At 52.8% G+C, this 25340-nt stretch overlaps 11 protein-coding genes across 11 annotated transcripts; 3 read left to right on the top strand and 8 right to left on the bottom strand.

Annotated features, from left to right (window-relative positions):
• Positions 1-2198: 2198 nt before the first annotated feature.
• Positions 2199-4343, bottom strand: BDV14DRAFT_181927 (threonine synthase THR4). Its single transcript, XM_073770141.1, has 4 exons — positions 4120-4343; positions 3651-4052; positions 3316-3563; positions 2199-3267 (listed from the first exon to the last, which is right to left on the bottom strand). Exons 1-4 carry the CDS (start codon positions 4171-4173, stop codon positions 2361-2363), a joined length of 1611 nt encoding a protein of 536 aa, XP_073623761.1. The 5' UTR covers positions 4174-4343; the 3' UTR covers positions 2199-2360.
• Positions 4344-4489: 146 nt separating this feature from the next.
• BDV14DRAFT_181924 (NAD(P)-dependent alcohol dehydrogenase) lies at positions 4490-5922 on the bottom strand. Its single transcript, XM_073770140.1, has 3 exons — positions 5670-5922; positions 4935-5546; positions 4490-4876 (listed from the first exon to the last, which is right to left on the bottom strand). Exons 1-3 carry the CDS (start codon positions 5844-5846, stop codon positions 4583-4585), a joined length of 1083 nt encoding a protein of 360 aa, XP_073623760.1. The 5' UTR covers positions 5847-5922; the 3' UTR covers positions 4490-4582.
• Position 5923: 1 nt separating this feature from the next.
• Positions 5924-9433, bottom strand: BDV14DRAFT_181923 (putative AP-1 adaptor complex subunit beta). Its single transcript, XM_073770139.1, has 7 exons — positions 9048-9433; positions 8973-8993; positions 8770-8901; positions 8070-8707; positions 7447-8015; positions 7030-7391; positions 5924-6978 (listed from the first exon to the last, which is right to left on the bottom strand). The coding sequence occupies exons 1-7, from the start codon at positions 9122-9124 to the stop codon at positions 6525-6527; spliced, it is 2253 nt and encodes a 750-aa protein (XP_073623759.1). The 5' UTR covers positions 9125-9433; the 3' UTR covers positions 5924-6524.
• A 53-nt stretch (positions 9434-9486) lies between these two features.
• On the bottom strand, positions 9487-11452 carry BDV14DRAFT_181921 (putative transcriptional regulator). Its single transcript, XM_073770138.1, has 4 exons — positions 10802-11452; positions 9747-10742; positions 9614-9691; positions 9487-9546 (listed from the first exon to the last, which is right to left on the bottom strand). Exons 1-2 carry the CDS (start codon positions 11056-11058, stop codon positions 9968-9970), a joined length of 1032 nt encoding a protein of 343 aa, XP_073623758.1. The 5' UTR covers positions 11059-11452; the 3' UTR covers positions 9487-9546; positions 9614-9691; positions 9747-9967.
• BDV14DRAFT_137726 (flavin-linked sulfhydryl oxidase) lies at positions 11451-12445 on the top strand. The gene is made up of 2 exons (XM_073766272.1): positions 11451-11790; positions 11887-12445. Exons 1-2 carry the CDS (start codon positions 11600-11602, stop codon positions 12380-12382), a joined length of 687 nt encoding a protein of 228 aa, XP_073623757.1. The 5' UTR covers positions 11451-11599; the 3' UTR covers positions 12383-12445.
• Positions 12446-12545: 100 nt separating this feature from the next.
• Positions 12546-16947, bottom strand: BDV14DRAFT_137718 (coatomer subunit alpha). Its single transcript, XM_073766271.1, has 8 exons — positions 16743-16947; positions 16627-16676; positions 16250-16569; positions 15861-16196; positions 14836-15802; positions 14188-14783; positions 13051-14135; positions 12546-12999 (listed from the first exon to the last, which is right to left on the bottom strand). The coding sequence occupies exons 1-8, from the start codon at positions 16770-16772 to the stop codon at positions 12745-12747; spliced, it is 3639 nt and encodes a 1212-aa protein (XP_073623756.1). The 5' UTR covers positions 16773-16947; the 3' UTR covers positions 12546-12744.
• Positions 16948-17091: 144 nt separating this feature from the next.
• Positions 17092-18095, top strand: BDV14DRAFT_137702 (uncharacterized protein). The gene has a single exon (XM_073766270.1). The coding sequence runs from the start codon at positions 17294-17296 to the stop codon at positions 17957-17959; it is 666 nt and encodes a 221-aa protein (XP_073623755.1). The 5' UTR covers positions 17092-17293; the 3' UTR covers positions 17960-18095.
• Positions 18096-18230: 135 nt separating this feature from the next.
• On the top strand, positions 18231-19724 carry BDV14DRAFT_204412 (uncharacterized protein; the record flags this gene model as incomplete). The annotated part of the gene is made up of 4 exons (XM_073774522.1): positions 18231-18453; positions 18502-19327; positions 19384-19589; positions 19648-19724. The coding sequence occupies 4 exons, from the start codon at positions 18231-18233 to the stop codon at positions 19722-19724; spliced, it is 1332 nt and encodes a 443-aa protein (XP_073623754.1).
• Positions 19725-20227: 503 nt separating this feature from the next.
• On the bottom strand, positions 20228-21385 carry BDV14DRAFT_204411 (F-box domain protein; the record flags this gene model as incomplete). Its single annotated transcript, XM_073774521.1, has 1 exon — positions 20228-21385. The coding sequence occupies one exon, from the start codon at positions 21383-21385 to the stop codon at positions 20228-20230; it is 1158 nt and encodes a 385-aa protein (XP_073623753.1).
• Positions 21386-22013: 628 nt separating this feature from the next.
• On the bottom strand, positions 22014-22688 carry BDV14DRAFT_204410 (uncharacterized protein; the record flags this gene model as incomplete). Its single annotated transcript, XM_073774520.1, has 1 exon — positions 22014-22688. The coding sequence occupies one exon, from the start codon at positions 22686-22688 to the stop codon at positions 22014-22016; it is 675 nt and encodes a 224-aa protein (XP_073623752.1).
• A 270-nt stretch (positions 22689-22958) lies between these two features.
• On the bottom strand, positions 22959-25084 carry BDV14DRAFT_192748 (glycoside hydrolase family 71 protein; the record flags this gene model as incomplete). Its single annotated transcript, XM_073771668.1, has 5 exons — positions 22959-23125; positions 23208-24390; positions 24481-24583; positions 24694-24884; positions 24992-25084. 5 exons carry the CDS (start codon positions 25082-25084, stop codon positions 22959-22961), a joined length of 1737 nt encoding a protein of 578 aa, XP_073623751.1.
• Positions 25085-25340: the final 256 nt, after the last annotated feature.

Genomic DNA, 25340 nt, shown 5'->3' with positions numbered 1-25340 from the left:
TCATCACTGGCAGCTTCTGCAAGATCTTCAGATAGTGGCGCACATCCCAGCTCAGGGTGGGTATTGTGGAGCCTTCATCTAATGGTACTATGAGATGTCACTCTCTTTTCTTGGTCTATACAGACGCTTCTAAAAATTGATTACCGCCTTCCTCCCCTACTCGAGCTGCTTGCTGCGGACCATGGTACAACAACATTATAGCCAATCAAGATTGTAACCATGGAGGACTATACTTGTTTCCCTGAGCCAGAGATACTACAGTGGCATCATCACCAGTTGATGGCTCGTATTGCAAGCATAAATGGTACTCTCGAGGACATATAAGCTTCTGTACCTCGCCTTACCAGCCGTTCCTTCTTTTCTCCTTTCTTCTCAACGCTAGATCCTGCCAGGCACCAAGTCACTCGCTTCGATTCCATTCGTTAATCGTTTCTTTTAACCGTCTTCTCAAAGTCTCTTGTTAAGCGTCCTTCGAGATGGTTAACAACGTCGTTGCTCTTTTGGCTTTGACCGGCCCAGCTTTGGCCAACGTCATCCACAACAAGGGACCTCACCTCTCGGTAGGCAGACAGCATCATATAATTCTCAGACGGTCCAACTAACTTCTCATAGACTGGCACCGCCCCAGTCGTGACATCTACTGTGCCCGTCCAGATCACCAAGACCACCACCTTTACGACCACGGAGTGCCCAGTTACCTCTTCCGTCGTGACCTCTGGCACCAAGACTCTGACGGTCCCGATCACCCTGACCAACACCAAGACCATCACCACGACCTACTGCGAGGATGAGACCAAGCCCCCCGTCCTCCGCCCAACGGTGCCCACTACCGGAAAGCCCGCTCCTATCGTGACTGGTCTTCCTGGCCCAACTGGTCACCCGGCTCCTACTGGCCACCCGGCCCCTACTGGACACCCCAACCCGACAAGCTACCCCATCATCCCCACGGGCAACCCCCGCCCTCCTGTCAGCAACGGCACTGTTGTTCCTCCTTTCCCCTACCACAACAGCACCGCGCCCCCTGTTGTGCCGACCACCAACGTGCCTGTTGCTCCTCACTCTTCTCCTGCTCCTGTCTTCCCGGTCCCTGTTCCCGCCCCCAGCCAGCCCGGTCAGCCCGGCGTCCCTGTTATTCCCGGTGCCTCTGGTTCCCCTGGCTCCCCTGGTGCCCCTGGCGCTCCTGGCGCTTCCGCTGTTCCTGGCGCTCCTGGCGCTCCTGGCGCTCCTGGCTCTTCCGCTGTTCCTGGCGCTCCTGGTGCTCCTGGCTCCCCTGGCTCCCCTGGCTCCCCCGGTGCCTCCGCTGTTCCCGGTGCCCCTGGAGCTCCTGGTGCTTCTGGATCTCCCGTTGCCCCAGGAACCCCCGGAAGCCCTGCCTCGCCAGCTCCCGCTCCCGAGTCTCCCACTGGTGTCTCTCCCTCCCAGCCCGAGTCCCCCGAGAGCCCTACCGGTGTCTCCCCATCCCAGCCTGAGTCTCCCGAGAACCCAGACTACACCGGTGCTGCGGCCGCTGTTCGCCCCGCGGCTAGCTTCCTTGCTGCCGTTATGGCCGTCATGGCTGCTCTCTAAACGGGTGCAAGTGCAACTACAACGGCAACGTCAAGAAGCTACGAAGTGTCTTGGTTTAACCCTAATGCCTGATTTCAAAAAAAAAAAAGAGGTAATTTGGTATTTTCGGTTTTATTGTTTATGTGTCTCGTCTGTACTTTCCTTGATCTAGTTTCGGCTAGATCGGGGGCACAGGGGTACGGATGAGCCCCAATGTTATCTTCTCAAGTAATGTGATAATAGTAATGCTTAATATAAAAGACTCGCAGCTAGCATCACTCTTTCTCTGCTGATTAAAATACGTGTAACGAATTGTAATTTGCTTCATTGGTGGAGCTGGGGGGACCTTGGGAGTGATGTTGAGTTAGGGCTACTATACCTCCGGTTACAGGAGCACAGGGAAGGAGCGAACCTCCCGTCCGGATTCAGAAGGAACAACCTGCAGTTTAGGAAGGAACTACCCTCCGGTTTGGAAAGGTGCGACTATATGGTTACCTAGGGAAGGAGCGGCCCCGACCATTTAGGTGCTTACTTGCGTAGGGAAGGCGCGATCGCTACCGTAGGTGCGTACGTAGGAAGCGAATCACCCACCTAGAAGCAATCTAGGATCAATTGAAACCATTGGTCCATTTCTTAGAAGTGAGGCGCTGTATCATCAACATAACTTCTGCTTTTTGCTATCTGTCCGTCTAACATAACAAGAACAAGGACAAAGACAAGGAAAAGGTATAACTATGAACATGTATGTAAAATCGTAGCTTAACAATCAAAATCGAGAATTTTATAAGTCACTGATCTATTTCTTTTCTGGAAATCTACCGCTTCCCCTCAAGCTCCTGCTCAACCTCGGCCTTGACAATCTCGCGCACGCCTTCCCACCCGGCGCCAGCGCGCACAGGCGTTACTCTGCTCTCGCGCTGCTCAAGACCAATGAATTCCTGGGGCAGAACTTCCGTGAAATCGTACCCGTTTTCTGCGCGGAGCGCAAGGTCAACTGCGCTCGCGAACTTAGCCGGGTGCGCCGTCGAGAGCGAGATGTGCTTTGTGTCAGGGTTACGCGCGATAGAACGCAGCGAGGCAGCGACACCGACGGCGGAGTGCGGGTCAAGGATGTATCCTCCTGTCTTGGAGGATGTAGCGCTTCCGGCTGTGAGACCCTTAGGGAAAGACGAGTTATATGTGGAGCGGATCTGGGCGATCGTCTCGTCGTTTGAGACGCGCTCGCTCTCGAACTCGGATTTGGCGAGCTCAACGACGGCGGGGGGGACAGTGAAGCCGCCTTCGCTCTTGAGTTGGGTGAGCCATGAGCTGACGTCCTTGGAGGCCTGTGCGCGCTTCTCTTCAATGCTGGAGGAGGAAGTGTTTGTGCGGAGGGCGAGGAACCAAAGGAGACGCTCGAAGTTGCTGCTGACAAGGATGTCCATTGCGGGACTGTGGGTTTCCTTGACGCCTTTGCCGGAGTCGTCGCTCTTGGTGTATTTGCCGCCGGAGCGGAAGAAGCGGTCGAGAATGTCGTTTTCGTTTGTGGCGATGACGAGCTTCTCGGCTGGGAGACCCATTTGCTTTGCGAACCAGCCGGCAAGGATGTCGCCGAAGTTGCCGGAGGGGACGACGAAGCGGACCTTGGAGTCGTTGGAGCCGGTCTTCTTGAGGAGGGAGAAATAGGAGTAGAAGTAGTAGGTAGCTTGGGCCATGACGCGGGACCAGTTGATGCTGTTGACACTAGGGGGTTGTTAGCTGGTTCTGGAAATCTAGGACGACGGTACATACGCAGCAAGGTTGTGTGTAGAGTTGATATCGGGGTCGGCAAAGAGAGCCTTGACGATGTCCTGGCAGTCATCAAAAGATCCCTCAACAGTAAGGTTGTGAACGTTGGCATCGAGGACGGTGGTCATCTGAGCTTGTTGGATAGGCGACACCTTTCCGGTGGGGAACATCATGAAAACAGAGACATCCTTCTTGCCGCGAACACCGTAGATAGCGGCACTTCCGGTATCTCCTGATGTAGCTCCGACGATCTATAAACTAGTCAGTTCTCCGCCCCATCGCATTCAGATATGCCTGCGGCAAGAAAATTCGCCGCTGAACGGAAAAGAATTCCATACAGTAAGGTGGTGCCTGTCTTTGCCCTCCTTGCCCTTGTTCTTCCTAACAAGGAAGTACTCAAACAGGTTTCCCAGGAACTGAAGCGCAACATCCTTAAACGCAAATGTAGGTCCGTGGAACAGCTCGAGGAGGTAAAGGTTCTGCTTGCCGTCGAGCTCAACGACGGGCGTGCGCTCGGGGTGGCGGAAGGTTGAGTACGAGCGGTTGATGATATCCTTGAGGTCTTCGGCGGGGATTTCAGAAGGGGAGATGTACAGGGACATAATGTTGAAGGCGAGCTCTTCGAAGGTCAGATCGCGCCACTCCGTCTCCCAGTTCGCGGGGAGGGAGGGGATCTCCTCGGGGATGAAGAGGCCGCCATCTGAGGCGAGACCCTTGAGAACGGCTTCCTCGAAGGTAAGCTATATTAAGACCGCATCAATTAGTTTTCTAAAATGTTGCGGTGGTGGGTAGAGAGCATTGATTTACCCCGTAGGAGCCACCCCGCGTACTGAGATATTTTTGGGAGAGTGTATGCGACATGGTCAATTGAGGGGTGTAAACGGTGATGATAGGGAAAGAAAAGATGCAATTGTCTTTTGCCAGACAAAAGCTTGAATATAGATCTCACAGACGAGTCAAAAGAAGGACAGAAGCAATCAAAACCGAGCAGTGAGTCAAGCGTCGCCTCTATCCAAAAAGAATGACCGCGGGGTGTCCGCAGCCATATCAGGAATAGCGCCTCCGACAGCGGCGATGCTTATCACGTGGCGCTGCAATTGGTCGATGGCGCCGCAATTATACCGCCGTACGGCGTGGTACACATTGATTACACGGCTTCACCCTGGATTCAAGTCGTCTCGTCTTCGTCTCTTCGTCATTCATCTCTGTAATCTTTCTATTATATGCATCGTCACTTATATCCAAGCCCTCTGATACATGTTTCCCCTATCTACTGTTCGTTAACAAGGACGTATCGGTATCGCGCCTTGCCGTCGTTGAAGTCAACGAGTGCCTTGTTAGCGTCCTTCATGGGAATCTCCTCGATCCAAGGCTTCACGCCCTTGGCTGCAGCCAGCTCGAGCATCTCTCTGATCTCACCGGGGCTTCCGACAAGAGAGCTCTCCATCTTGAGACGGCGCTTGAGGTTTCCAACAGGAGCATTGAGCGTGCCGTCCTCAGGCAGACCAACCTGGACGAAGCTTCCGTTCGTGGCAAGCAGGCCAACATACTCGGCCATGGGCATCTATCTTTTGTCAGTCCTGCTCAAAATGACAAAGTCCCAGAAAGCGTAGACAACATACCTTAGTCGAAGACACAGTACAGACAATGAGGTCTAGCGAGCGGGCATACTTCGTAGCCCAATCCGGCTCGTCATCAGTAGCAAGATAAAGATCAGCCCCCATCTTCAACGCATCCTCACTCTTCGCCTTCTTCCTCGAAATAGCAACGACCTTGTCTGCCCCCAACGCCTTCGCAAAAAGCACACCGAAGTGCCCAAGCCCACCTACCCCAATAATCCCCACCCGCTTGCCAGGCCCACAGTTGTTGTGCTTCAGCGGCGCATAAAGCGTGACACCACCGCACATCATGGGCGCCGCATCGGCAGAGGCAATGGCATCGGGAATCTTAATCACAAAGTGCGACGGGCACCGGTGGTAAAGGCCGTACCCGCCGTAGGTCTTGTCGCCGTTGAAGTGCGTGTTGTTGTATGTTGAGACGAACTTGTGCGAGCAGTAGTTCTCCCAGCCCATGGCGCACTCGGGGCAGTCGCCGAAGCGGCCTACGCAGGCGTCGCTTTGGGCGCCGACACCGACGCGGTCTCCGACTTTAATGCCGCCGACGGCTTTGGAGCCCACGCGCACTGCTGTGCCGACGATCTCGTGGCCGACGCAGCAGGGGTACATGGCGGGTCTCTATAGCGGATGTTAGTCTTTGATGAATTGTTCATGGCGGGTGCAGCTGTCAATATCATGTCTGCCCCTTCCCCCTCCCTCTGCCCCTCCATCGAGGGGTCTGAAATGTAGAAGAGGACCCACCCAACCACTCCGAAGAGTATGCAAGTCAGAACCACAGATACCGCAGTGCGAGATCTTGATATCAACATCGTTCTCCTCCCAAGCTTTGGGCTCGAACTCCTGCCAGACCATGTTGCCGTCGGCCGAGGTCTTGTCTAGGCCCATCCATCCTTGGAACTTGTAGTCTTGCTGCGCCATGTTGAATTGAGGGGTTTGGAGAGAGTGTTGAGTGAGACGGAGAGGTAAATCGTGAAGGACGGAAAGAAGGCTAGGGATCAAAAGTATTTTTACCATTATTGATTCCTTATCAAAGCGGCGTTCGGTTGGCCTGCCCGCGTACGGCTTTGGGTCCACTGCTGATCGGGAAAGTCGGGACCATTCCGCTCGATACGACAGGCGATCCCGGATTATTAATGATAAAGATAGATAGTCAGTTCGTGCAGTATCTGAATGAGTCAAGGTCAGATTGAATGATCCGTCGAAGGATTGTTAGCTCCGTTATATCCGCTTGTGGAGAGGATTTGTTGGAATGCACTGAGGTATATGCGGTGGGAAATAACTAAATAGAATAAAGTACCGCGGCAAATGGTCTCCGCATGCAGTCAAGTAACAAATCTATATTCCGTAGGCTGCTCAAGATACACCCGCCAGAGGGGTATGCTCAAAGAAATGCGATATACATGAAGAAGTATAAGTAAAGAATAGTAACAATAGCGCCACCGATGGGATCATACAACCGAGTGGTACATATTAGGAGAAAGTATCCTGGTAAGGCTTGAATACTATGCTCATTGTTTTTACCTTCACTTGCTGGCGCACTTTCGGCTAGCATAGAGCTTCTATTCCCATAATAAAAAACGCTCAATTTTCGTCTGATTAGAACAATGACATGATGTCCTCGTTGGTCTTCTTCGGCTGGCTCGAGCCCGGCGCCGGTGGCGGCGAGGACATACCGTTGCCAGAAAGATCAAGACCGCCCAGGCCATCAAGAAGATCCGCTCCAGAGCCACCGTTGGGAGGTGCACTTGCACCTGCCGATGACGGAGCACCACTGTCGCCGAAAACGCCAAGAAGGTCATCGAGGTTATTGCTCCCTGAAGGTGCACCAACTGCAGGAGATTCAACCCTAACAGGAGTACCAGCCAGACCTTCCAGGCCGGACATGCCGCCATTAGGTTCCTTGTGAGCAGAGGCGGGCGCAGTGCCATCGAAATCGATGTCCAAGAGGTTCTCTACATTGTTCTGTTGCTGGGGAGCCGGAGTTCCGGAAACAGCGGCGGCGGCGGCGGCAGCAGCCAATGGGTTCTCGCGAGCATTTTGGAGTTGTTCCCTAGACGCATATGTTAGCATGTGGCAACTGAACATGAACTTGAAGACATACTCGATAGCTGCCTTCTGAACGGCATCGGCACCAAATCGTCCTTGACCCACAAACTGCACTGGAGGCATGTGGTAAACAGAGGCAAGCGTCGAAAGTTCAGTCAGAAGTTGCTCAAGAAGAGCAGGGGGTAGAGATTGGATAGTAGTGACAATTGGAGGTTTCTTGGAGAGCACAATGTCCCTGGCAGCGTTGGAATCGCTGGTGTTGGATAGCAACCGCCAGTATACATAGGCACGGTCACGGACATCAGGGTTATCGTTCTCAGCAGTTGCCGCTTGGAGGACCTTTTGAACCAGCCCTTGAGCCTTGTCAGGCCGCTTCAAGAACAGCTTCACGACGGCCGTTAGGATTTGCAGCTGGGTCTGGGATTGCTAGTCAGCATGACTGCTGCGAAATAAAGGGTAGGGTAAAACAAACCTGCGAGAACTCCTCATTGAATCCTTCGACGAATCCAGCCAGAATGTCGCCCGCATTGCTGATCTTCTCAGCGTATTCTCCAACAATCCAGATCAGAGCAGCCCGAGCATTTGGCTCGTCCAACTCATCAATACACTTGCAGAGCGTGGGAATAATTCCCTCGTAACCAGGGTACTTGCGGAAAATGTCCTTGATGACCACAATGGCTTCCTGCACCACGTAGTTTACCTTGGTACCGATAAGATCCAACAGTGTGTTGACACATTTCTCAGCAGCGCTCTCAATCTTGATAGCAACCTGGCCAATAGCCTTGACCGCACGGCGTACGAAGTCCATATCCACCTCCAGGGCGTATTCCTTCAGTTCCGCTAGCAGTTGATCAAAGTTCCGGTCGTTGGCTATCCGCACCATGATTTCGAGTTTCTGGAACTTGACGTATGGCGGGTCATTGTACTTGCAGAAAAAGACACGAAGTTCTTTGTTAAGAATATCAGGCTGCTTTTGCAGCAATAGATCGATGTTCCTCAAGGCGACATATTGCACTTCGGGAGCGGATGATACCAAGGTTACTAGAAACATCAGTCAGCATATTCGAGAAGGTTCCTAGAGCTCAGTCAAATTACCTAGCGGAGGAGCCATCTTCTTGAGGTAGTTCTTGTTGAGCTCAGCATTGACTGATTTCATGTGAAGGAAGACTGTCTTGACGGCGGCCAGCACGACACTGGGGTTTGCGTGTTGGAACTGAGGCGCAACTCGTTCGCAAATCTGTTCAGCCTCTTGGACAACGCTTGTTTTGTACTCTGACAATGTTGTGAGGATGGTAACTCGACCCCACTCGGTACACTCATTCAGCGCCATAAGAAGCTTTCTGAGTGTGTTCGGAGTCACTTGGAGGGCTTGCGTTTCCGGAGCAGCGTGGTAAATCTCAGAAAGAGCTGTTACCGAGTTGGCCACAACCATCGGGTTCGGATCGCCAATCATCTCTTGAAGCATTTCGAGGAAGCCGTTCTCCAGGCACATAGCAGGACCCAAGTCAAAGAGTTTGGCGACACAGATGGCAGCAGTCTTGCGGACGTATGGCGACTCGTCCCGCAGTGTCTTTCGTAGGGGTTCTTCCATGTAGTCGATCATCTTGTCCACCCGAATACAGCCCATTGTTCGAATCGCGAGGGCTCGAATGAGCGGGTTCGGATCTTCGGAGTCTTGCACAAAGGTATTGACGGCGAGAATACAGAGGTCGGGATGTGATTTCGCGTAATTCCTACCAGACGGGGTTAGGTGATTAGTGGCGGTGTTGTGAAAGAGCGGAGACCCGGTACTCACATGAGATAGAGATATACCAGCTTCTTCTGCTCCAAATCGGTGGTCGCAATGTTTTTGAGGACATCGGGGAACAGAGCAGACACGTCTTTGCCCAAGGTCATGGCCATGATCGTCTTCTGAATCGACTCCTTTCTGCAATAATATCAGACGCTGTTCCAAACGGCGGGGTGCCTCCGAAATGTTCGCATATTGATGTGGCATACCTCTCGTAAGCATACTGTGAGCTACCGAACTGTCAGCATTGAGTTTGTTATCAATCGCCGAAGGTATGTCCTTACACAAGACCAGCTCGCAGCTCAAAGGTCTCTCCTTTCCGGGGCACCGCAAAGGCGCCACGGATCCTGTTCATCGCCATGACGAGTGAGAACCGGCTTCAGCGACGACAGAGTCGCGCCTCCGCAAAAGCAATGCTGTCAAAGGGGGGAAGGTGAAAGTCGTGGCGTTGCCGACCACTCGCTGCGGGGGGGTTGGGCAACGGGGAGGTTCGCTTCAGGGATAGGTGGACCGCCTGGAGCGAGCTGCGAGGGAACGGGACTGAAGAAGTAGAGGCGTGCAGGGCACTATTCAATCATTATTCCCCGAATACAGGGTCTGGAAGCGGAAAGGAACACGGAGGAACGAGCAGGGACGGCGGCAGATGGAGCTGGGGGAGGTGAGGTCGGTCTGGACCGAAAAGAGTTGTTGTCCACAAAATGGCTGATCTCAACCACAACGGAGTCGCTTCCTCTCCTCCGCCCGTCTCTCAGCTGTCCTTCCTACAGTGCACTCGTCAACATGGTAAGCAATTCTAGCGCATTCTTCATGATCAATATCAGAAACTCCAGAACTAATCTCAAGTTATTAGGCAAATCTTCCTAATCTCCGCCGCCTCTTTGTTGAGGCGCGATCCGAAGCGGAGGAGAACGAGTACTCCCGCAATGCCGTGCGCTTACCTCCCTATTGCTGTTCAAATCGAATACTGATCAGTCTAACTGCAGTTCTACAATCTCGTCCTCTTCATCTCTTCCGTCGCCGTCTTTAGTCTGGCTGCTCAGCGCATGAGCGGGTCGAAATCGGGGAAATAATGTGACTATACCGACAGATCTCATTCGATGCGCCTGACAGCTCTTCATAACTTGTGGACATTACATTATACATATGATGGAGACGCCCTGGATCCTCTCTGTGGGCATACACCCGATTATGCGATTGCGCATTATCAGTCGGTTTCCTCACCGTCGCTCTCAAGGAAGGCAAGGGCCTTGCGGCCCCGGTTCAAACGTCTGCGAGGCCCACCACTATCACTGCCATCCTCTGCAGTGACCTTACCCCAGCGCTTCGCGCCTTCTTGCACCATTTCAAGGTCCTCTCGCAACTCTCGTTCTTCCTTGATCTGCCGGGCCTTCTCCAACGAATAGCGCCCTTCCATACCCGCATCCTTCAGCATCCCTTTGAGGTGCTTGATCTTCGCTTTGGGTGTATCGTACGGAGCCAGCTCTCGTGCCCACATCTTGCGAATACCGCATTTTATCAGCCACCCTTGCAAGCGTTTTATTTCTTCCTGGTTGGGGTCCGCGTCCGTCTCTTTCGCCTTCGCCGGCGCCTTCTTCTTTCCCTTTGCGGGAGCCTTGTCTGTGCTCTTCTTTTGCCGTTGACGTTTGGGTTGAGGCTCTTCGTCCAAGACAACAGACATTTCACTGTCCGAACCCTCACCGGCTTCGTCCTTTTCCTTCGGTTTGGCGTCCTCATCGGACTCGTCTGAAACCTTCTCCTCCGGCGATTCTGATTTGGCCTTTGTTGGCTTCGATTCCTCACTCCCTATATCGCTCTCCGCGTCACTTTCAGGACTCGTCTTACGACGTTTGCGTGGTGGCAGAGCTGCCTTAGGCTTGGCTCGTTTTGTGGCCTTTCCGGTATCTGATGGGCGAGGTGCCGCGTTTTCTTTATCTTCCTGCTTGTCATCGGAATCTTGCGGCGCGGCATCTTGTATTTCCTATTCAGGGATTCAAAGTCAGCTAACAAGCCTGATCATTGCGGTCGAATGGCGCATACCACTTCATCCTTGATTATTTGATCACTCCGCGCTTTCCAATCACCAGTGGATTTGAAGAAGCCTTCCTCAATTTTCAGAGCTTGCTCTGCTGCCAATCTAACTCGTTTGACCGTCAATTCCTCCGTCTTGCCTGTCTTGAATATTTTGGCGACAGCATCGCGTAGAGCTCTCTCTAGTTGCTTATCAGAGGGCTGCGGAGATTCGACCGACTCCGCACCTTCAGAGTCAGACTCATCGACAGCGTACTTTGGGGCCATTGTGTTGATTATATTCCTCGGTCTTATTGGTTATTGTCGATGCAAAATCAGGTTCGAAGATCGGGGTGTAACAGTGCGGAGGTCTTTTGACGCGCGCCGCACGCGACAAGAGCTCGATTCGGACCGCGACAGGCAAGCTGCTTTCGAGTTGCGGGGTTTATCAGTGGAACAGGCACAAAATAGTTATCAATACCTTGAAAGCGCTTCCGCTACCGTAATTCGTACTGAATTGTTCTCTCGGAGACTCCGTACCTACTTCAACCAACTTCTCGGAAGCCCGCCTCTCCAGCTCCGACCCCATTTCCTCGATGCGAATCGGCTCCAATCGGCATTCGCTGACAAAGCATCGATGAATTTCCCGGAGCTGAGGGTCCCAGATCTATAAATGTCTCTAGGTCCCAGTGGCGCTGTTCTTGTTTTTTTTAGCGATAGATAATGCGATTGTGATTTTATAGACACGTTCTTTACACCAACACTCCCACTCGCCGAACTTCCACTACTTACCACAACAGCGCACCGACACAAACCTTCCTATACAAAGATGGCAGACGAGCCGCAATCGCAAACGCACTCGCAACGGTCCAAGCCCCTCTTCCCTCATTCAATGACTGCCGCAGCGAGCTCGTCATCGTCAAATTCGAAGGACGAGGTCTCCACGCAGTCGAGACTCCCCGGGGGAGCCACGATCGATCAGGGTGGAAAAGACTATGTCCTTGATAAGGACGGGAAACCGTACGTCTTGAACCCCATCCCATATCTTGCACCGGGTCTACTCAGAACAGATGAGGAGCAGGTAAGATAAGAGACTGACGGGTTATGCTGCTATAGATGCCGCCTCTGCACCTCTGCCGCAGCCTGGCGCAACCTAACGAAACAATCGAAGGCCTCGTCTACAACTGCCGCTGCAACCGCAACCTCCAGCACAACCACAACCCAATCAACGAGTAAATCTGCCGAACCCAAAGCCTACGGCGACTGCCCCCCCGATGTCGAAGCCCTCGGCCGCTCAACATGGACACTCCTGCACAGTCTCACAGCCACATACCCCGAGACCGCAACACCAACACAACAAACGGAGATGCGGTCTTTCCTGTCGCTCTTCTCAAAGCTATACCCGTGCTGGGTGTGCGCAGACGATTTCAGGACCTGGATGAGTGAGCCGAGCGGCATGAATCAGCCGAAACTGGGCGGGCGGAAGGAATTCGGGAATTGGATGTGTGAGGCGCATAATGAGGTGAATCGGAAACTGGGGAAGAAGGAGTTTGATTGTCGGTTTTGGGAGGAGAGGTGGAGGGATGGGTGGAAGGATGGACGGTGTGATTAGAGGTATACTTGGGAGGGCTGTATGGAGGTGCTGTGTATGAACATGTTGGCGGATCTCTGCTCTGGCAGATGTATATTATATTTATGTGGAATTTATACTAGATTTTTTAGATAGACTAGACCTCTCTAAACGACGATCGATTGAACATGCATTGCATTCACACAAAGTAGAAAATAATGAAGAAATATTATACTAACATTGCATCGCTCAGGAATTATTGAAGACAGGCAACAACAGATCCATATATCTATGATAAGTAACAGGACCTCAGGACTTTTCACCAAAGCCCTTAGAAAGATAGGAAATAGAGTCCAATTTTCTATCTTGAAACACATAACCCATCACACGTCGTCATGGAATTATTAGAACTGATTAGGGACGAACAACCTGAGTCCGGATGCAGGGGCACCGATTTCGGTGATCTCTGCTATCCGGTCGACGCTGCCCTTATATTGTTCGTGGTACTTGGCGCCGGTGAAAGGATCCGAGACGCTGGGAGAACCACTGTAGATGGGTGTGTGAGAGGCCGCACAGATGTCGAACTCGGCGAATTGGTCGAATTCGATCTCAATCTTGTCCTGAGGGTTACGCTCGCATTGGGGCTTAATCTTCTTGGCCTGTTGAGGTCGTTAGTAGGTGAATAGTAATATGACATGGAAGATACTAACCTGTTCCAGAAGCTTGGGGGAACCGCCATTCGCCAACATGCGGTTAGCGAAGCTGAGAGCGGATGAGTAGTTCTTGTTGGCGAACGCGAGCTTCATGGCCGCCATAAGAGCCAATTGCCTGTGAGCAACCTCCAGCTTGGGAATCGTGAAGTAAGCGGAGAGCTCAAGGCTTCTCTTCAGGCCTTCTTCGGTATCCATCGGGAGAGATCGGCGCTCAAGCTCAATGGTCATGGCAAGAATGTATTCCCGAGCGGTTTCAATGATCTTCTTAGCCTGCTCGACCTCCGCCTCAGAAGAGACAGTGTTGACGAGAATAGAGTGCAAGATGCCCTTGAAGATTCGGACACCGTCCTCCAACTTGTTGGCCCTCATCGCTGCGTAACCCTCTTGTAGGTCAACGCTGGCAATGGTCTCGAGGTCCTTGGGAATGGCGGGCAACACTTTGCGGCTGTCAGTCTCATCAACAGTTCGTCGAACGTAGTTGACAAGGGGAGGAAGTCCAGGGGTAGCGGAGAGGTAGGTCTTGGAAGCCTTGAAGATATCGAGGAACCGAGGCTTCAGAGGAGCAAAGTTAACAGCTCCAACTTGACGGTTGAGCAGCTGCATAGCAGTCTCGAAAGATCCAGCAGCAACGTGGTCAGCTGCAAGAGGAGAGTTACGGGCCCAGAGATCAGCTTCCGTGCTGCCAGCACCTCCTTCGGCGCTGTCAACGTTGACAAAGTCGACGTCTTCTTCGACGTTGATCTCGTCACCCATGTCCCAACCAGCAGCGTCTTCATCATCCTCATCAAGAGCTTCACCGGCAGTGACGGCACCTTCCTCTTCCTCGGGCTCAAAGCCAAGCTCAGCAGCCTCCTCATCACCCGCGCCAACTTCACCAAGCAAGGCCTTCTCAAAGGAAGAGTGCCCAGCAGCCTTGACGGGCCAGCTTGCTTTGTGGCTGGGAACGATCGGCTGCGGTACCTGAGGAGGTGTCTCAATCGACGGGAGGGAGATTTGATCTTCTGTGAGGCCGACGGCTTCCAGAATTGATTCAGCTTCCTCAGTCAAGCCGTGAGACTTGGCAGTGAGGTATGCAAGGGGGTCTAATAGATGTTAGTAAAGTAGAATAGACGAAGAGCACCTGGCTGAACATACAAAGATCCACCTCCTTGAACATCTCAATCCTATCTTGAACATCGCCTCGGTAGATGGCGTTCTGGAAACGAGAAGTAAAGTCTCCACGGTGCTCGGCGATCTTCGCCATTCTTGACAGCTTCTCCTGGTCACCGGTGGAAAGGTACAAGAAGGAAAGCTTGTCGAAGTTTCGCTGCTTCTGGTAAGCCATCTCTACGATCTGGTGATTGCCGTGAGCCAAAGCCTCTGCGCCAAGGCGGTTCCACAGAGTTGGTCGGTCCAGCTCTCTGGCCATCTCGATGGCGACTTCAAGATTACCGCACTCAAGAGCAAGCTCAAAACGGGTCTGAGGGTCCTGGACGAATTGGAGAGCAATCTCTGGGTAGCCCTTCTTCTGCAGGTAAGAGATGATACTCTGACCGACCAAGCTTGATGTCTTGATAATTTGCAGCATCTCATCGTAGTTTCTCTTGACAAGAGCGAGCTTGAAGCGGTATTCTGTGGGATCGATCTCCAAGGTTCTAGGCTTGGCGTTGCGATCCAGACAGTAAACACTGCGGCCCTTGACCTTGACAAGGTAGACCGTCTGGTCGAGAGTCCGGATGATGCCAGAGTCACTGTGATTGGGTCAGTATTATGACATACAGCGATTTAGGGAACAAAACTTACCCGTTCAGCAACGAGTACTTGACGTGGTTCAAGGTGGAGTAAAGAAGGACGCCAGCGTCATCCCAGGCCGCGCTCTTGATACGGATCGTCTCGTGCAGGCTGCTCACTTGCTCCAGAGTCTTGGTGACAATGGTGACGTTGTGCTTGCTAAGCAAGGCCGCGTAAAGGCCATCATTAGACCACACAACGTACTTAACACCGCTGACGGCCAACTCTGCTAATTGCTTCTTCTGCTGGATATCGAACAGAACGACAGTAGTCGGCGTGATGAAGAGAAGGCTGCCGGTTCCACCGAAGTAGATGTCGGTAGTTCCAGCCGGAGGCTTGATAGACTTTGTTGTAGAGTTGCTCAAGTCTTTGATGTCCACCTGCTGGTTGGCTGCGCTGAACACGGCGAAACGGTTGCGCGCAACAAACACGGCAGAAGAGGCCTGGCCGCGCTTGACGTCTGTAGGCTCGATAGCACCTGTAGCATCGCGAGGAAGGTTGATCAATTCGTATACACCACCATCAGTGGGAGAAGTGACGAGGACGGCACGTTCGGCCGGGTTGTATGACAGAGTGCGAGGAGGAACCCAGGCGGATCCCAACTTGCGCAATGAAAGCATGGATGGGGATTCGACGTTCTTGGCAAAGTCAAACGACTTGACGTGCTTCTCTTTCGTGATGTAGAACAGCTGGTTCTGGTATACGGCGGACGCAGGTCGCTCTCTCTCCAGCTTGAAGACCATGACACCAGTGTCGTGACCGGCGGCGAAGAGGTTGATCTCCGGGTGGGCAGCAATGACCCAGAACCTATCCATATCCCGCTTGAAGGATTGGACGGAAGTTCTCTTGTTCAGGTCCCAAGCACGGATGGTCTTGTCTTCGCCGACCGAAAGGATGAGGTCTTGGTGGGGGTGGAAGAGACAGGCGGAGGCGTTCTGGAAGTGGCCGCGGCAGGTATCGACTTCCCATGCTTTCGTATCTACAGTCAGGTCGAGTTAGTATCGGTACGTGGACCTGAGAAGTCAATTGAAGCATACCACTCATTCTCCAGAGCTTGATCAGCCGGTCGTCACCCGCCGACACGATCAGGGGCAATGAGGGGTGGAAGGCAACCCAGTTGACACCCCGGTCGTGTCCCTCCAGCACAAACTTTACAACTGCATCGGTATTTCCGAACATGTCTGCCTGCGAGGCATTGGCTCGAGCCATCTGGTCTTCGAATGACATGGTTGTCGGCGCCGAGTGCTTCTTCCGCAATCCCGAAATATCCCAGATACGAACGGACTGGTCGAGCGAGGCGGAAGCGATGAGGTCTTCGGTAGGGTGGAATTGCGCGCACATCACATAGTGGTTGTGACCAGTCATCGTGCAAACTAGATACCAAGAGTCAATTGCAGTCAGGGGATGGGGTCATGGTTCAACCTACTCAATGATCGGTTTTGCCAGTTCCAGATCCTGATTGTCTGATCGTCTGAGGCGGACAGGATCCAGGGAAGCTCAGGATGGAAGAACACTGTTCGCACATAGTCCAAGTGGCCGTTCAATGTGAAAAGACATCTCCGAGTCTGGTAATTCCAGACCTTGATCTTGTAATCGTCACCTCCGGACACGAAGAGGGGCTGAGTTGGGTGGAAGTCGATGCCGCGAACAGGGCCGTCGTGTTCTTCGAATCGGTCAATGAGCGTTCCCATGCGGTAATCCCATAATTGGATTGTGGACGAATGTAAAGACACGAGAATCCATGGCCTATGCCGGTGTTAGTCCGCTGGATGCGACGAGTAGGGGGAAAGCGATTCGACTGACCGTTTGGGGTGGAAGGCGATGCCCTTCGCACGGGAGGATTTCGACTCAAACTATGCAAAGAACAGCAATCAGTACGTGCCATTGAAAGCAACAAACGCAGCAGGTATCAGCTTTACCTTTGTGAGCATGTTTGGGGAGGACTGCATCTTGAAGGAGGGTTGGCCGAAGCCGCACCATAAAGAAGTAAAAGCAAGCTCCGCGCACTAGAATAGAGGGATCACTGAAGCGACCACCTCATCCACTGCACAACAGGAAGATTGGCAGAAGAACGGGGAGACGTAGCTTGGGGAAGCGTCTCTATTGACAGTCTGGAGTCTGGACAGGACACCTGGATGGCCGATGGCGGTAACGTGGACTTATCGACTAAGCGAGTACCGCCGGCCAATCGTGCCCAGGGCGGTGAGGAGCTGTTCCCTCCCGCGTTCACAGTTGTTGATCTGGACCAACTGCCTTCCACTACTGCAACTTCTATCTTACAAGGTAGGATGAATATTGCTTTAACTTTTCGGCTTGACACGAGGCTCTGTTTTATTGGTTATGGAGTGCTTACCGCCGCCTACTCTGGAACGTGAATTTTCCTGGGAGCTCTCTCGCCCGCCGTCCCCACACTACATACCTCAAGCTTCGACATATACACCCGGTCCTTGTCTCGCATTTGCTCCAGGTCATGGATGACAATAATCAGCTCGATGGGCAACAAGGCCATTTTCATGGAAGCGGAGTTGATCCGCGCTTCGTCTCCGAAACCGATCGGGATCAACCATCTCAAAGCCGCCGGGCAGCTCATGAGCCGGAGCTCTATGACATTGAGGACTTGCCTGCGAATCTTTCCGCGCAAAGCCCAGGTACTCATTTAGTGAAACCATATGCCATCGAGGAGCCAGAAGAAGAACCCACGTCCGAGCGGAAACCAGAGCCAGCCCGCGCGGAGCAGAGACAACCCAGGTCATGGGAAGATTTAGTGAACTCAATGGAGGACCTATACTGCGACTCGGACAATAGTAGTGCAGGAATTATGTCTGCAAAGAGGGGAAGAAAAAGAAAGTCTGCCAATGTGTACAACATGGGCGGTATTTCTCCATCTGGCGAGTCATCAGGGTCAGGGTCTGTCCCAGATGCGCAATATCAGCGACCTAGTTTGAGCCCAAAACGACCGCGCAAGAAAGGCGAGCAGTCCATGGAAGTTCCATTAAACCTCAAAGCTGCTCAGAGGTATCGCGTTCATAGAGGTCGAGCTTTCAGTGGATCATCTACCACCTCTATATCTACGAATACAACCGGTGTCAATCACATCAATGGGTCCCCTGTCCCAGAGGCTATGGACCTCGATTAGCTGGCCAACGCTGTGTTACTCACCTTTCATATCTAGCGAACCGTCACTGTTACTCAAGGACGGTGGATTTTCAATCCAGCTCGCTCAAGGTCAGCTTCACGTGACGAACTGTAGCAGAAATGGTGATGACGTCATTTAATCCTCACCATATGATTGAGCTCCGAGCTGGACCTCAACTTTTCAATTCTCTATTTTTGCAATCGAATTTCTTTCAAAGGCGTCTCTTATTCGCCCACTCGTATCAGAACTAAGCAATTGACACCAATTGACCATGGCAACACGCACGTCGAACCGTCAGGCCGCGCAAAAGGCCAAGGAGGCCATGGCAGCCGCCCCGGATACTAAGAGAAGGGGTTCCGTGGGTACAAAACGTAAAGGGTCTGGCGAGAAGGCCCCAGAGCCCAAGCGGGAAAAGAAGAATACAAAGGCGGAGCCTGAAAAAGCCGAGAAGGACAAACCTCAGCAAGAACCTAAGGAAGTGGAGAACGGCGAAAGTAAGTGGCATGGCGATATGTCTGCCTACTTATACTAACTATGTCTAGGACAGGTCGAGCAACCAGAGCAACAGCCAGAGCCAGAACAAAAGCCAACAAAGGAGGCCGAGCCGAAGGGTGAGGAACAAGCCCAAGCCAAGCCGGAAGACGCACAAGACAAGGCCCCAGACACAACCGAAGAGAAGCCCGAGGAACCGGAGAAACCGCCAGAACCAGAACAAAAGCTAGCTGAAGAGTCAGCAAAATCAGATGAGAAGCCGCGAGCTGCCACGGCCGATGGGACAGAGGCCGGCTTGAAGACGACCGAAGAGCGGGAGGAGATCGTCCCATCTAATATCCTCGAGAAAGGTCTTATATACTTCTTCTACCGCGGGCGAGTGAACGTCCAAGAGGCACACAGCATGCAGGAGGTCGCGCGGAGCTTCTTCGTCCTAAGACCAACACCCCTCGGAGCCGCCATAGACCCCGAACAGGGCGCGGTAGACACTGGCGCAAAGTGTCGACTGATGATGCTGCCAAAGAAGAAATACCCGAGATCAGGAAAGGACCGCGAGATGGGATTCGTCGAGAAGGCCGCCATATCAATAAAACAGCTACAGGAGAGTTTCATTGCCGGCGAAAAGTACGAGACGTCTACACGTGGTGAACGAGAAATCCCAGAAGCAACGCCCTACGCTGAGGGTGTTTACGCCATGACTTCCACCAAGCGAGCGACCCATATCGTCTACCACATCACGCTACCGGAAAAGTCTAGCGAGATCCAGCAGGATTTTGGCTTGAGTGAACGCGGTAGTTGGCTCGTGCAGTCCAAGAACCCGAAATACCCCAGCCCTCCATTTGCTCAACTTCCGAAGGAGCCTGAGTACCCTGAGAGGTTAGTAGTCCTGTCTTGTCCTATATATCCGCTTGCTAACTGATCCATCACAACAGCATCCTCCAGAAATTCCGTGACCTCCGCTGGATCCCAGCACAGCCCGAACTGTTAGACTACCCGAACGCCCAGTTCCTGATGGTCGGTTCAGCCGCAGGAGATCTCGGAAAAGCAGCGACAGCCGAGGAAGGCGACAAGAAGCCACAAGAAGAAGAACTAATCAAGATGGAGGATGAGAATGAAAGTAGGATCGAGTCGCTCGGCGGTAAGATCTCTGCATCCCTTTCTCCTTAACTACATGCGTACGTACTAACCCGCACAAGGCGACCACGCGATCTACAAAGACCTGGGATACCATGCGCAGGAGAAATACTCTAAGCTTGAAACAACCTGGGCTTGAGCTCGTAAGACGTGGAGAGAGAAACCAACTGAAACTGACTCGTAGCGTAACGTACGGCATCCCCGCAGCAGAGTACCATAGGATTGTAGTACCATCAAACGCGCAGAGCCAAATAATGAAAAACCATTTTCTCAATCGACACCAGTGATCATCAATTTGAAGCTATCTTCAGCTTTAAGCTTATCTTCTTCCTCCCGGGATGGTAGCACTTTCTACCTAGGTACCTACCTAGCTAGGTAGAGATGCATTTGTAGGTACATCAAATATATTTATAGGTCTACCACATATCATCCCGTTCAATAGGGATCTCACATATATTTTTTCCCCTTTTCCCTTTCAAGATACACGCGCCCAATTCATAATCCGTAGTGATGGTCACTGTAATGGAACCCGGATGCTCGTTTAGAGTGTCGCAATTAGATGGAAGGGAAGAGCCACCTCACTGCGGGCACCCTTCCATTTAAGTGGCCTGGCAGACTTGCCTTCCTGGGGTTGTATAGCAGTTAGATCTTGCTACTGAGAAGCTTGATGATCAGGTTTTGCAGCGATAGGTCTCTAAGAGTTGGCTTCAACCGCGCGAGAAACGTGAGTAAGTCTGCAGCTCTAGTGCGAAACCCGCGAAGCACGACGCGTTTTAACGGAGGTAGCGAGGCCATCTTGGCGATGTGTTGCAAGAAGCGTTCTCGGTGCGAATTGACCATGTCTCCGGCCATGAAAGAGAGTTGGTAATGATGGAGCTCTAGACTCTCGAGTCTCTGACAGTTCTGTACTAGGGCAGGGATGCCACTAAACGACGTTTCAAGGCACACCTCCTCTTCAATATTACCAGGCTCCCTCGCGTCGATCATCGGGTCCAGAGAATCGGCTGAGTCGCTCGTGTAGCCGATGTCCTCATTGTACACGTTGATGGCCCGATCCGAGAAGCTCACGGCAAGTGTTTCTAACGACGCCAGTGAGGTTGCCAACGCGTTGAATCCGAAGTTTACGGAATGAGGCTCGTTGCCTGACAGGCTGCATCGCTGTACACTGTTATAGATATCAAGTCTTTGAACAGCGATCCCACTTGTCGTGAGCGCCCCTAGCGCCGTATGAAACGTGTCGGTTGCAGCTTGCCAGATGAGCTTCCAGCCACCACCATCGGCAGGAAGCAGTCTCTTCTGCGCGTCCTCACGATAAACCACCACTGTCAGGGACAGAGAGCGAAGACCTTTGCGCCTGCCATGCACCATAAGATTGCGAAAGACTTGACTCAACAACAGGACGTCATAGCCAGATGCATGCATTGTTTCAAACTCTTTTTGTCGTCTAGTTAAAATTGGTAGGATCTGTTGTGCCTTTGCATGTCCAACTGCATCCTTCCGGGCCATGAATTTGGCCTCTCGCGTAAGGAATTTTGTGTTGTTCGCCACACCAACTAGGGTCAGGTCTTGGATGAAGCACCCTGGTCGGTCAGGCTTTGCTGTTGCTTTAGCTAAGGCCCTCAAGCTGTGTTCTGTGATATCGACATGTCGTTGCTGTAGGTGGAGTCGGAGGGATGGAGCTGAGGAGACCTTGTATGCAAGGCCGCGGCTCGTGAGGCGGAAAGTACAGATATCGCGCAAGTCTAAGAACGAGAGTATAATGTCAACAATCTCGGCTGGACACTGTTCGAATGTGCTCATTTTCAGTGGTTTAGTTGTTATTGGTCCTCCAGTTTCGGCGGGGAGAAAGAGGGTGAAGGGGAGGAGGAATGAGGGACCGGCCCTTAATATACTTAGCCATCTGTCTAGTGGCGCCTATTATGAGTTACCTAAATCTTGCTTGGCTAGCTTAAAGTTGCTTGTCTTTGCTACTTCTATGTTTAGCTATCCGTAGAGTTTGTACAAATACACTTTGGTTTTGGGACCTACAACATATCCAGAGATATGGGACTCTTCTAGTACAACGCGAACGAAAACCATTCTCTAAATAAACTGCAACCTCCTAATTTGCCATCGCACACCAAGTCTGCATATAAAACTCCGTATCCCCACAAGTATACCCCGGGCGCCCGAGGGCATGCAACGCATCGAGCTCCAGACATGGCAGCTCTTTCGAGCCGCAGTGTAGATCGCCCGGGGTCAGGCCCTCAGAGATATAGCTGCAGGTTAGATCCTGGGCGGAGAACGGGCCCAGATGAATCGAGTACCCATAGTCAGAATCCTCGTCCGTCTGATCCGGTATGTGATCTGTGCTCGTGACGACCTCGTACGCGCTGTTGCAGACGTACTCTTCGTCGTAGTACGTCGGGAGGAGGTAACCGGACCAGGTTCAAGAGTCGAGCGAGTCGGAGGATTTGCGGAGGGAGATGACGAACTGGACATCTGATAAATCTGTTGGAAGGTCCGGAGGTGCGCTTGCTGTCGAGGTAGCGCTGGACGTGCTCGTGGCCGTGGCTGTGCCATCATCATAGCCTGCCAGCACAGTAAGGTCTCCATACATAGAGGAGAGCATTGAGTCGAGCGAGCGGGCAATGCTTGTCATGTCTGAATCTGACACGTCTGTTGACTCAGGCCATTGCTCCATGGTGACAGTGACAGCTGGTGCGGGCGTACCCACGATGCTGGTCGCGGAGGCATTGACAGAACAGCCTGTCGTCGTGGAGCAGTCAAACTCGCATCCAGACCCGGCGACACACACGGTCGAACAGATTTCAGCCTCTCTCGTGGTGCACGCGTCGTCATCATCATTGTTATCATCATTATCATTACCATCGTTGTTGTTGCCGTCGGACCCCCCACCGCCGCCGCCGCCAGAGCTCCAACCTGGAGGACACAACAGACATATATCGCACCATGATCCGCACGGGAGAACGGCGCCGGGGTCATCTCTATCAACAGTCGGAGTAGCACTGCCCGACGACCAGCTGGTCGTGGCTGTATTGAGCCCAGGGTCTTTTGTTGTCTGGGACCAGGGGTATGGCGGCGGTAACGCCGTCCCAGTCATGCTTGTCGCGGAGGGATCTTGCTCAAACGGGGGGAGTGACCACACCATTTAAGGCAGGGTCATGCTGCTCGTCATTTCCAATGGTATTGGTTGAGTCTGGCTGGCATTTATAGACACTCCCCAAACCGGGATCTCCGTCACCGTAGCTGATCATGAATTGTTAGTGAGTGCGTGGGCAAAAGACGCAGGTGTGACTTACAAAGAGGGAAGGATATTGTAATGGTGGTTGTGACACTTGTATAGCCATGGTATGTTTCTACGACTCCGTCCTCATAGGTTGTCGTTCTCGTTGTCAAGTAACTCCACCGGGCTGCTCCAGGGGGGAATCGATATAGTGGACGGACTGTCGAGCTGAAGAGGAGGCATTATCAGAGAGCACGGAGGCTCACATTGAACGACAGGCGAGGGCATATCCCAGATAGAAGGGGCAACGTAGACTTCACCGTCACCCGGTCCATCACCGGACCCAGAGTCCTCGGAGACAACACATGCCCCCTCAGGACAGTATTCCCAACTGACAGGCATACTCGCAGAGGGGACCGTATAAGGTCTCATCCGCTCCAGGCGCAGCAGCACCAACCGTATCAGAAGTTGGGTCCGTGACATTCAAAGCCCCTTCACCTGTACAGGTGCATGCGTTTATGGGACAGAAGCCATGCGCACAGCCAAAGCCGCATATCCCGGCCAGGTTGCCATCGCCCGTACCAGAGACACAGGCAGGAGGCAGGAATGGCGAGACCGTTGGCGTGGTGAGCGGTACCTCGACAGTGCCACAGGCGTTCTCAGGACAATATCCCAGATTGCAGTCAAAAGTACACAGTCCGCTGTAACTGGCGTCTTTACCTGCAATGGGGTATCCAACGACGCCTGTGGAGTTGGGCTTCTCGTAGCCGATGCCCATTTTCGTGCAGGTACACGCTCCAAGAGGGCAGTAGCCATATCGACAGGAGAATCCACACAGGCCGCCAAAGTTGTTCGCTCCTGTTCCGTTCATGCAGACCTGCTCTGAGAGAAGAAGTTTTGGCCGGGCAGACACTGTTTTACCGGTCGTCGCACTGCCAACCCAGGCATTCCAGTTTTGAATACCATGGCCACAGGTTGATGTGATAGCCTCGCCCTCGATCGTCGCGATAATCACATTATCACGCATCAAGGACACGGTGACAGGACCTCTATTGGCGCCAATAGCGACATCGCCGTGGTACACACCAACGCCGTCATCCGGCACATCCGACCACCCAACGGTCTTAGTCCAGTCTCCAATCGAGACTCTCGCACCAGAAAACGAGCCCAACACTGCCGAGAAGAAGATTCGGTCCTGTGCCATCTCCGCCGGCGGGAATTCGATTTGCAGCTGGGAGGCAGTGTTACCGCTTGTGCCTCCGCTATCACAGGCAGCGCCGGGGGTGAGCCGATACCAGGCCACGATCTTCTCCTCAGTCACAAGTGTAGTTCCATCCTTGTACATGTCAGCCCAAAAGGGAATCGTAGCTCGCCAGTCATCATGGGGCATGTCCGTGGCGTAGTTGAACGGGGCCTCGCCGATCTGAAAAGCTTCCATGGCCTTGTCGTAAAGCGGGCCGATATAGTGCGATTCACCATAGTCATTCCATGAGATGATCTGGACGAATTCTGGTTGCACGTACAGGACTTCCTGCCATCGATCATGCCAGAGGTGGTCGCCGCGCCACATCCAGTTCTTCTTGTATCCTGGCAGGTTCGTGAAGAACCATGGCGATACCGGCATCATTTACGGCAGCGAGCTCAGATACTGGAGATACGAGGCTTCAACGTACGTGTTCATGTCCTGAGAGCCCCAGGGCCAACCCGCCCAGCTAAACAACCCGTCAGCAACCCCCGTTGCAACGGCGGGCTTGGCTCCAAGAGAAGACCAACTGGGGATAAAGAAGCATCCGGTGGCAGCTTGATCTCCGGCCAGTCATCGGCGCATCCGGATCCTTCGAATGTTGAGACAAATGCCTGGCCCTTGTAGAAGTAGTAGGACGAGTGCGCGCTATACTGGTTGATGAGCGCAATGACGTCCGCCTTGGGCCAGTTGCCATTGCCGGCGTAGTCAAAGGAAAAGAAGAGTTTGAAGCCGAGACTGTCCGCTGCAGAGAAAGCGGCAGCAAGGGCATCCGTGTTGGTCGGGTCGGCGTAGGCCATGTTGAGTGCGAAGGCGTCGATGTGCGCATCCTGCGCCAGTTAAATGTCGTTCTTCCAGTCATCGGAAGTATAGTTGGCCGAATTTGTGACCTACACTGTTAAAGACGACAGAGGAAAGGATAGAGCTGAGCACGAACCATGAAGTGGGCAAAGACGGCCGCCGCATGTACCTGCAGCTGCACGCGGCAAGCGAGCAGGAGCACAGTGACCAAAACCAAGAAGGAGGCCATGACTGCGTGCTCTGAACAATACAAACAGCGGGAACTGTTCGAAATCTGGCGAGCTCACTCTTCTTTTACAGGTAGCGATAGGCCATTCTCGGATTCGACCCCGATCTATCTGCCGGTGCAGCATGTCCCCATGATCCAGCTACATTGAGTCGCCGTTTATCCCGAGGCTTTCAAGTCCGTGGAGTACCAATCTAGCCATATTAAACGCTACAACTAGCTCAGACGACCGTCCGGAGTACTAGGAGTAGGACACTCC

The sequence above is a fragment of the Aspergillus stella-maris genome (genome assembly GCF_047715825.1).
Source record: "Aspergillus stella-maris strain CBS 113639 unplaced genomic scaffold BDV14scaffold_74, whole genome shotgun sequence".
Lineage (NCBI taxonomy): Eukaryota > Fungi > Ascomycota > Eurotiomycetes > Eurotiales > Aspergillaceae > Aspergillus > Aspergillus stella-maris.
Note: the sequence above shows the minus strand (reverse complement) of the source record. Positions and strands in the feature narration are given on the sequence as shown.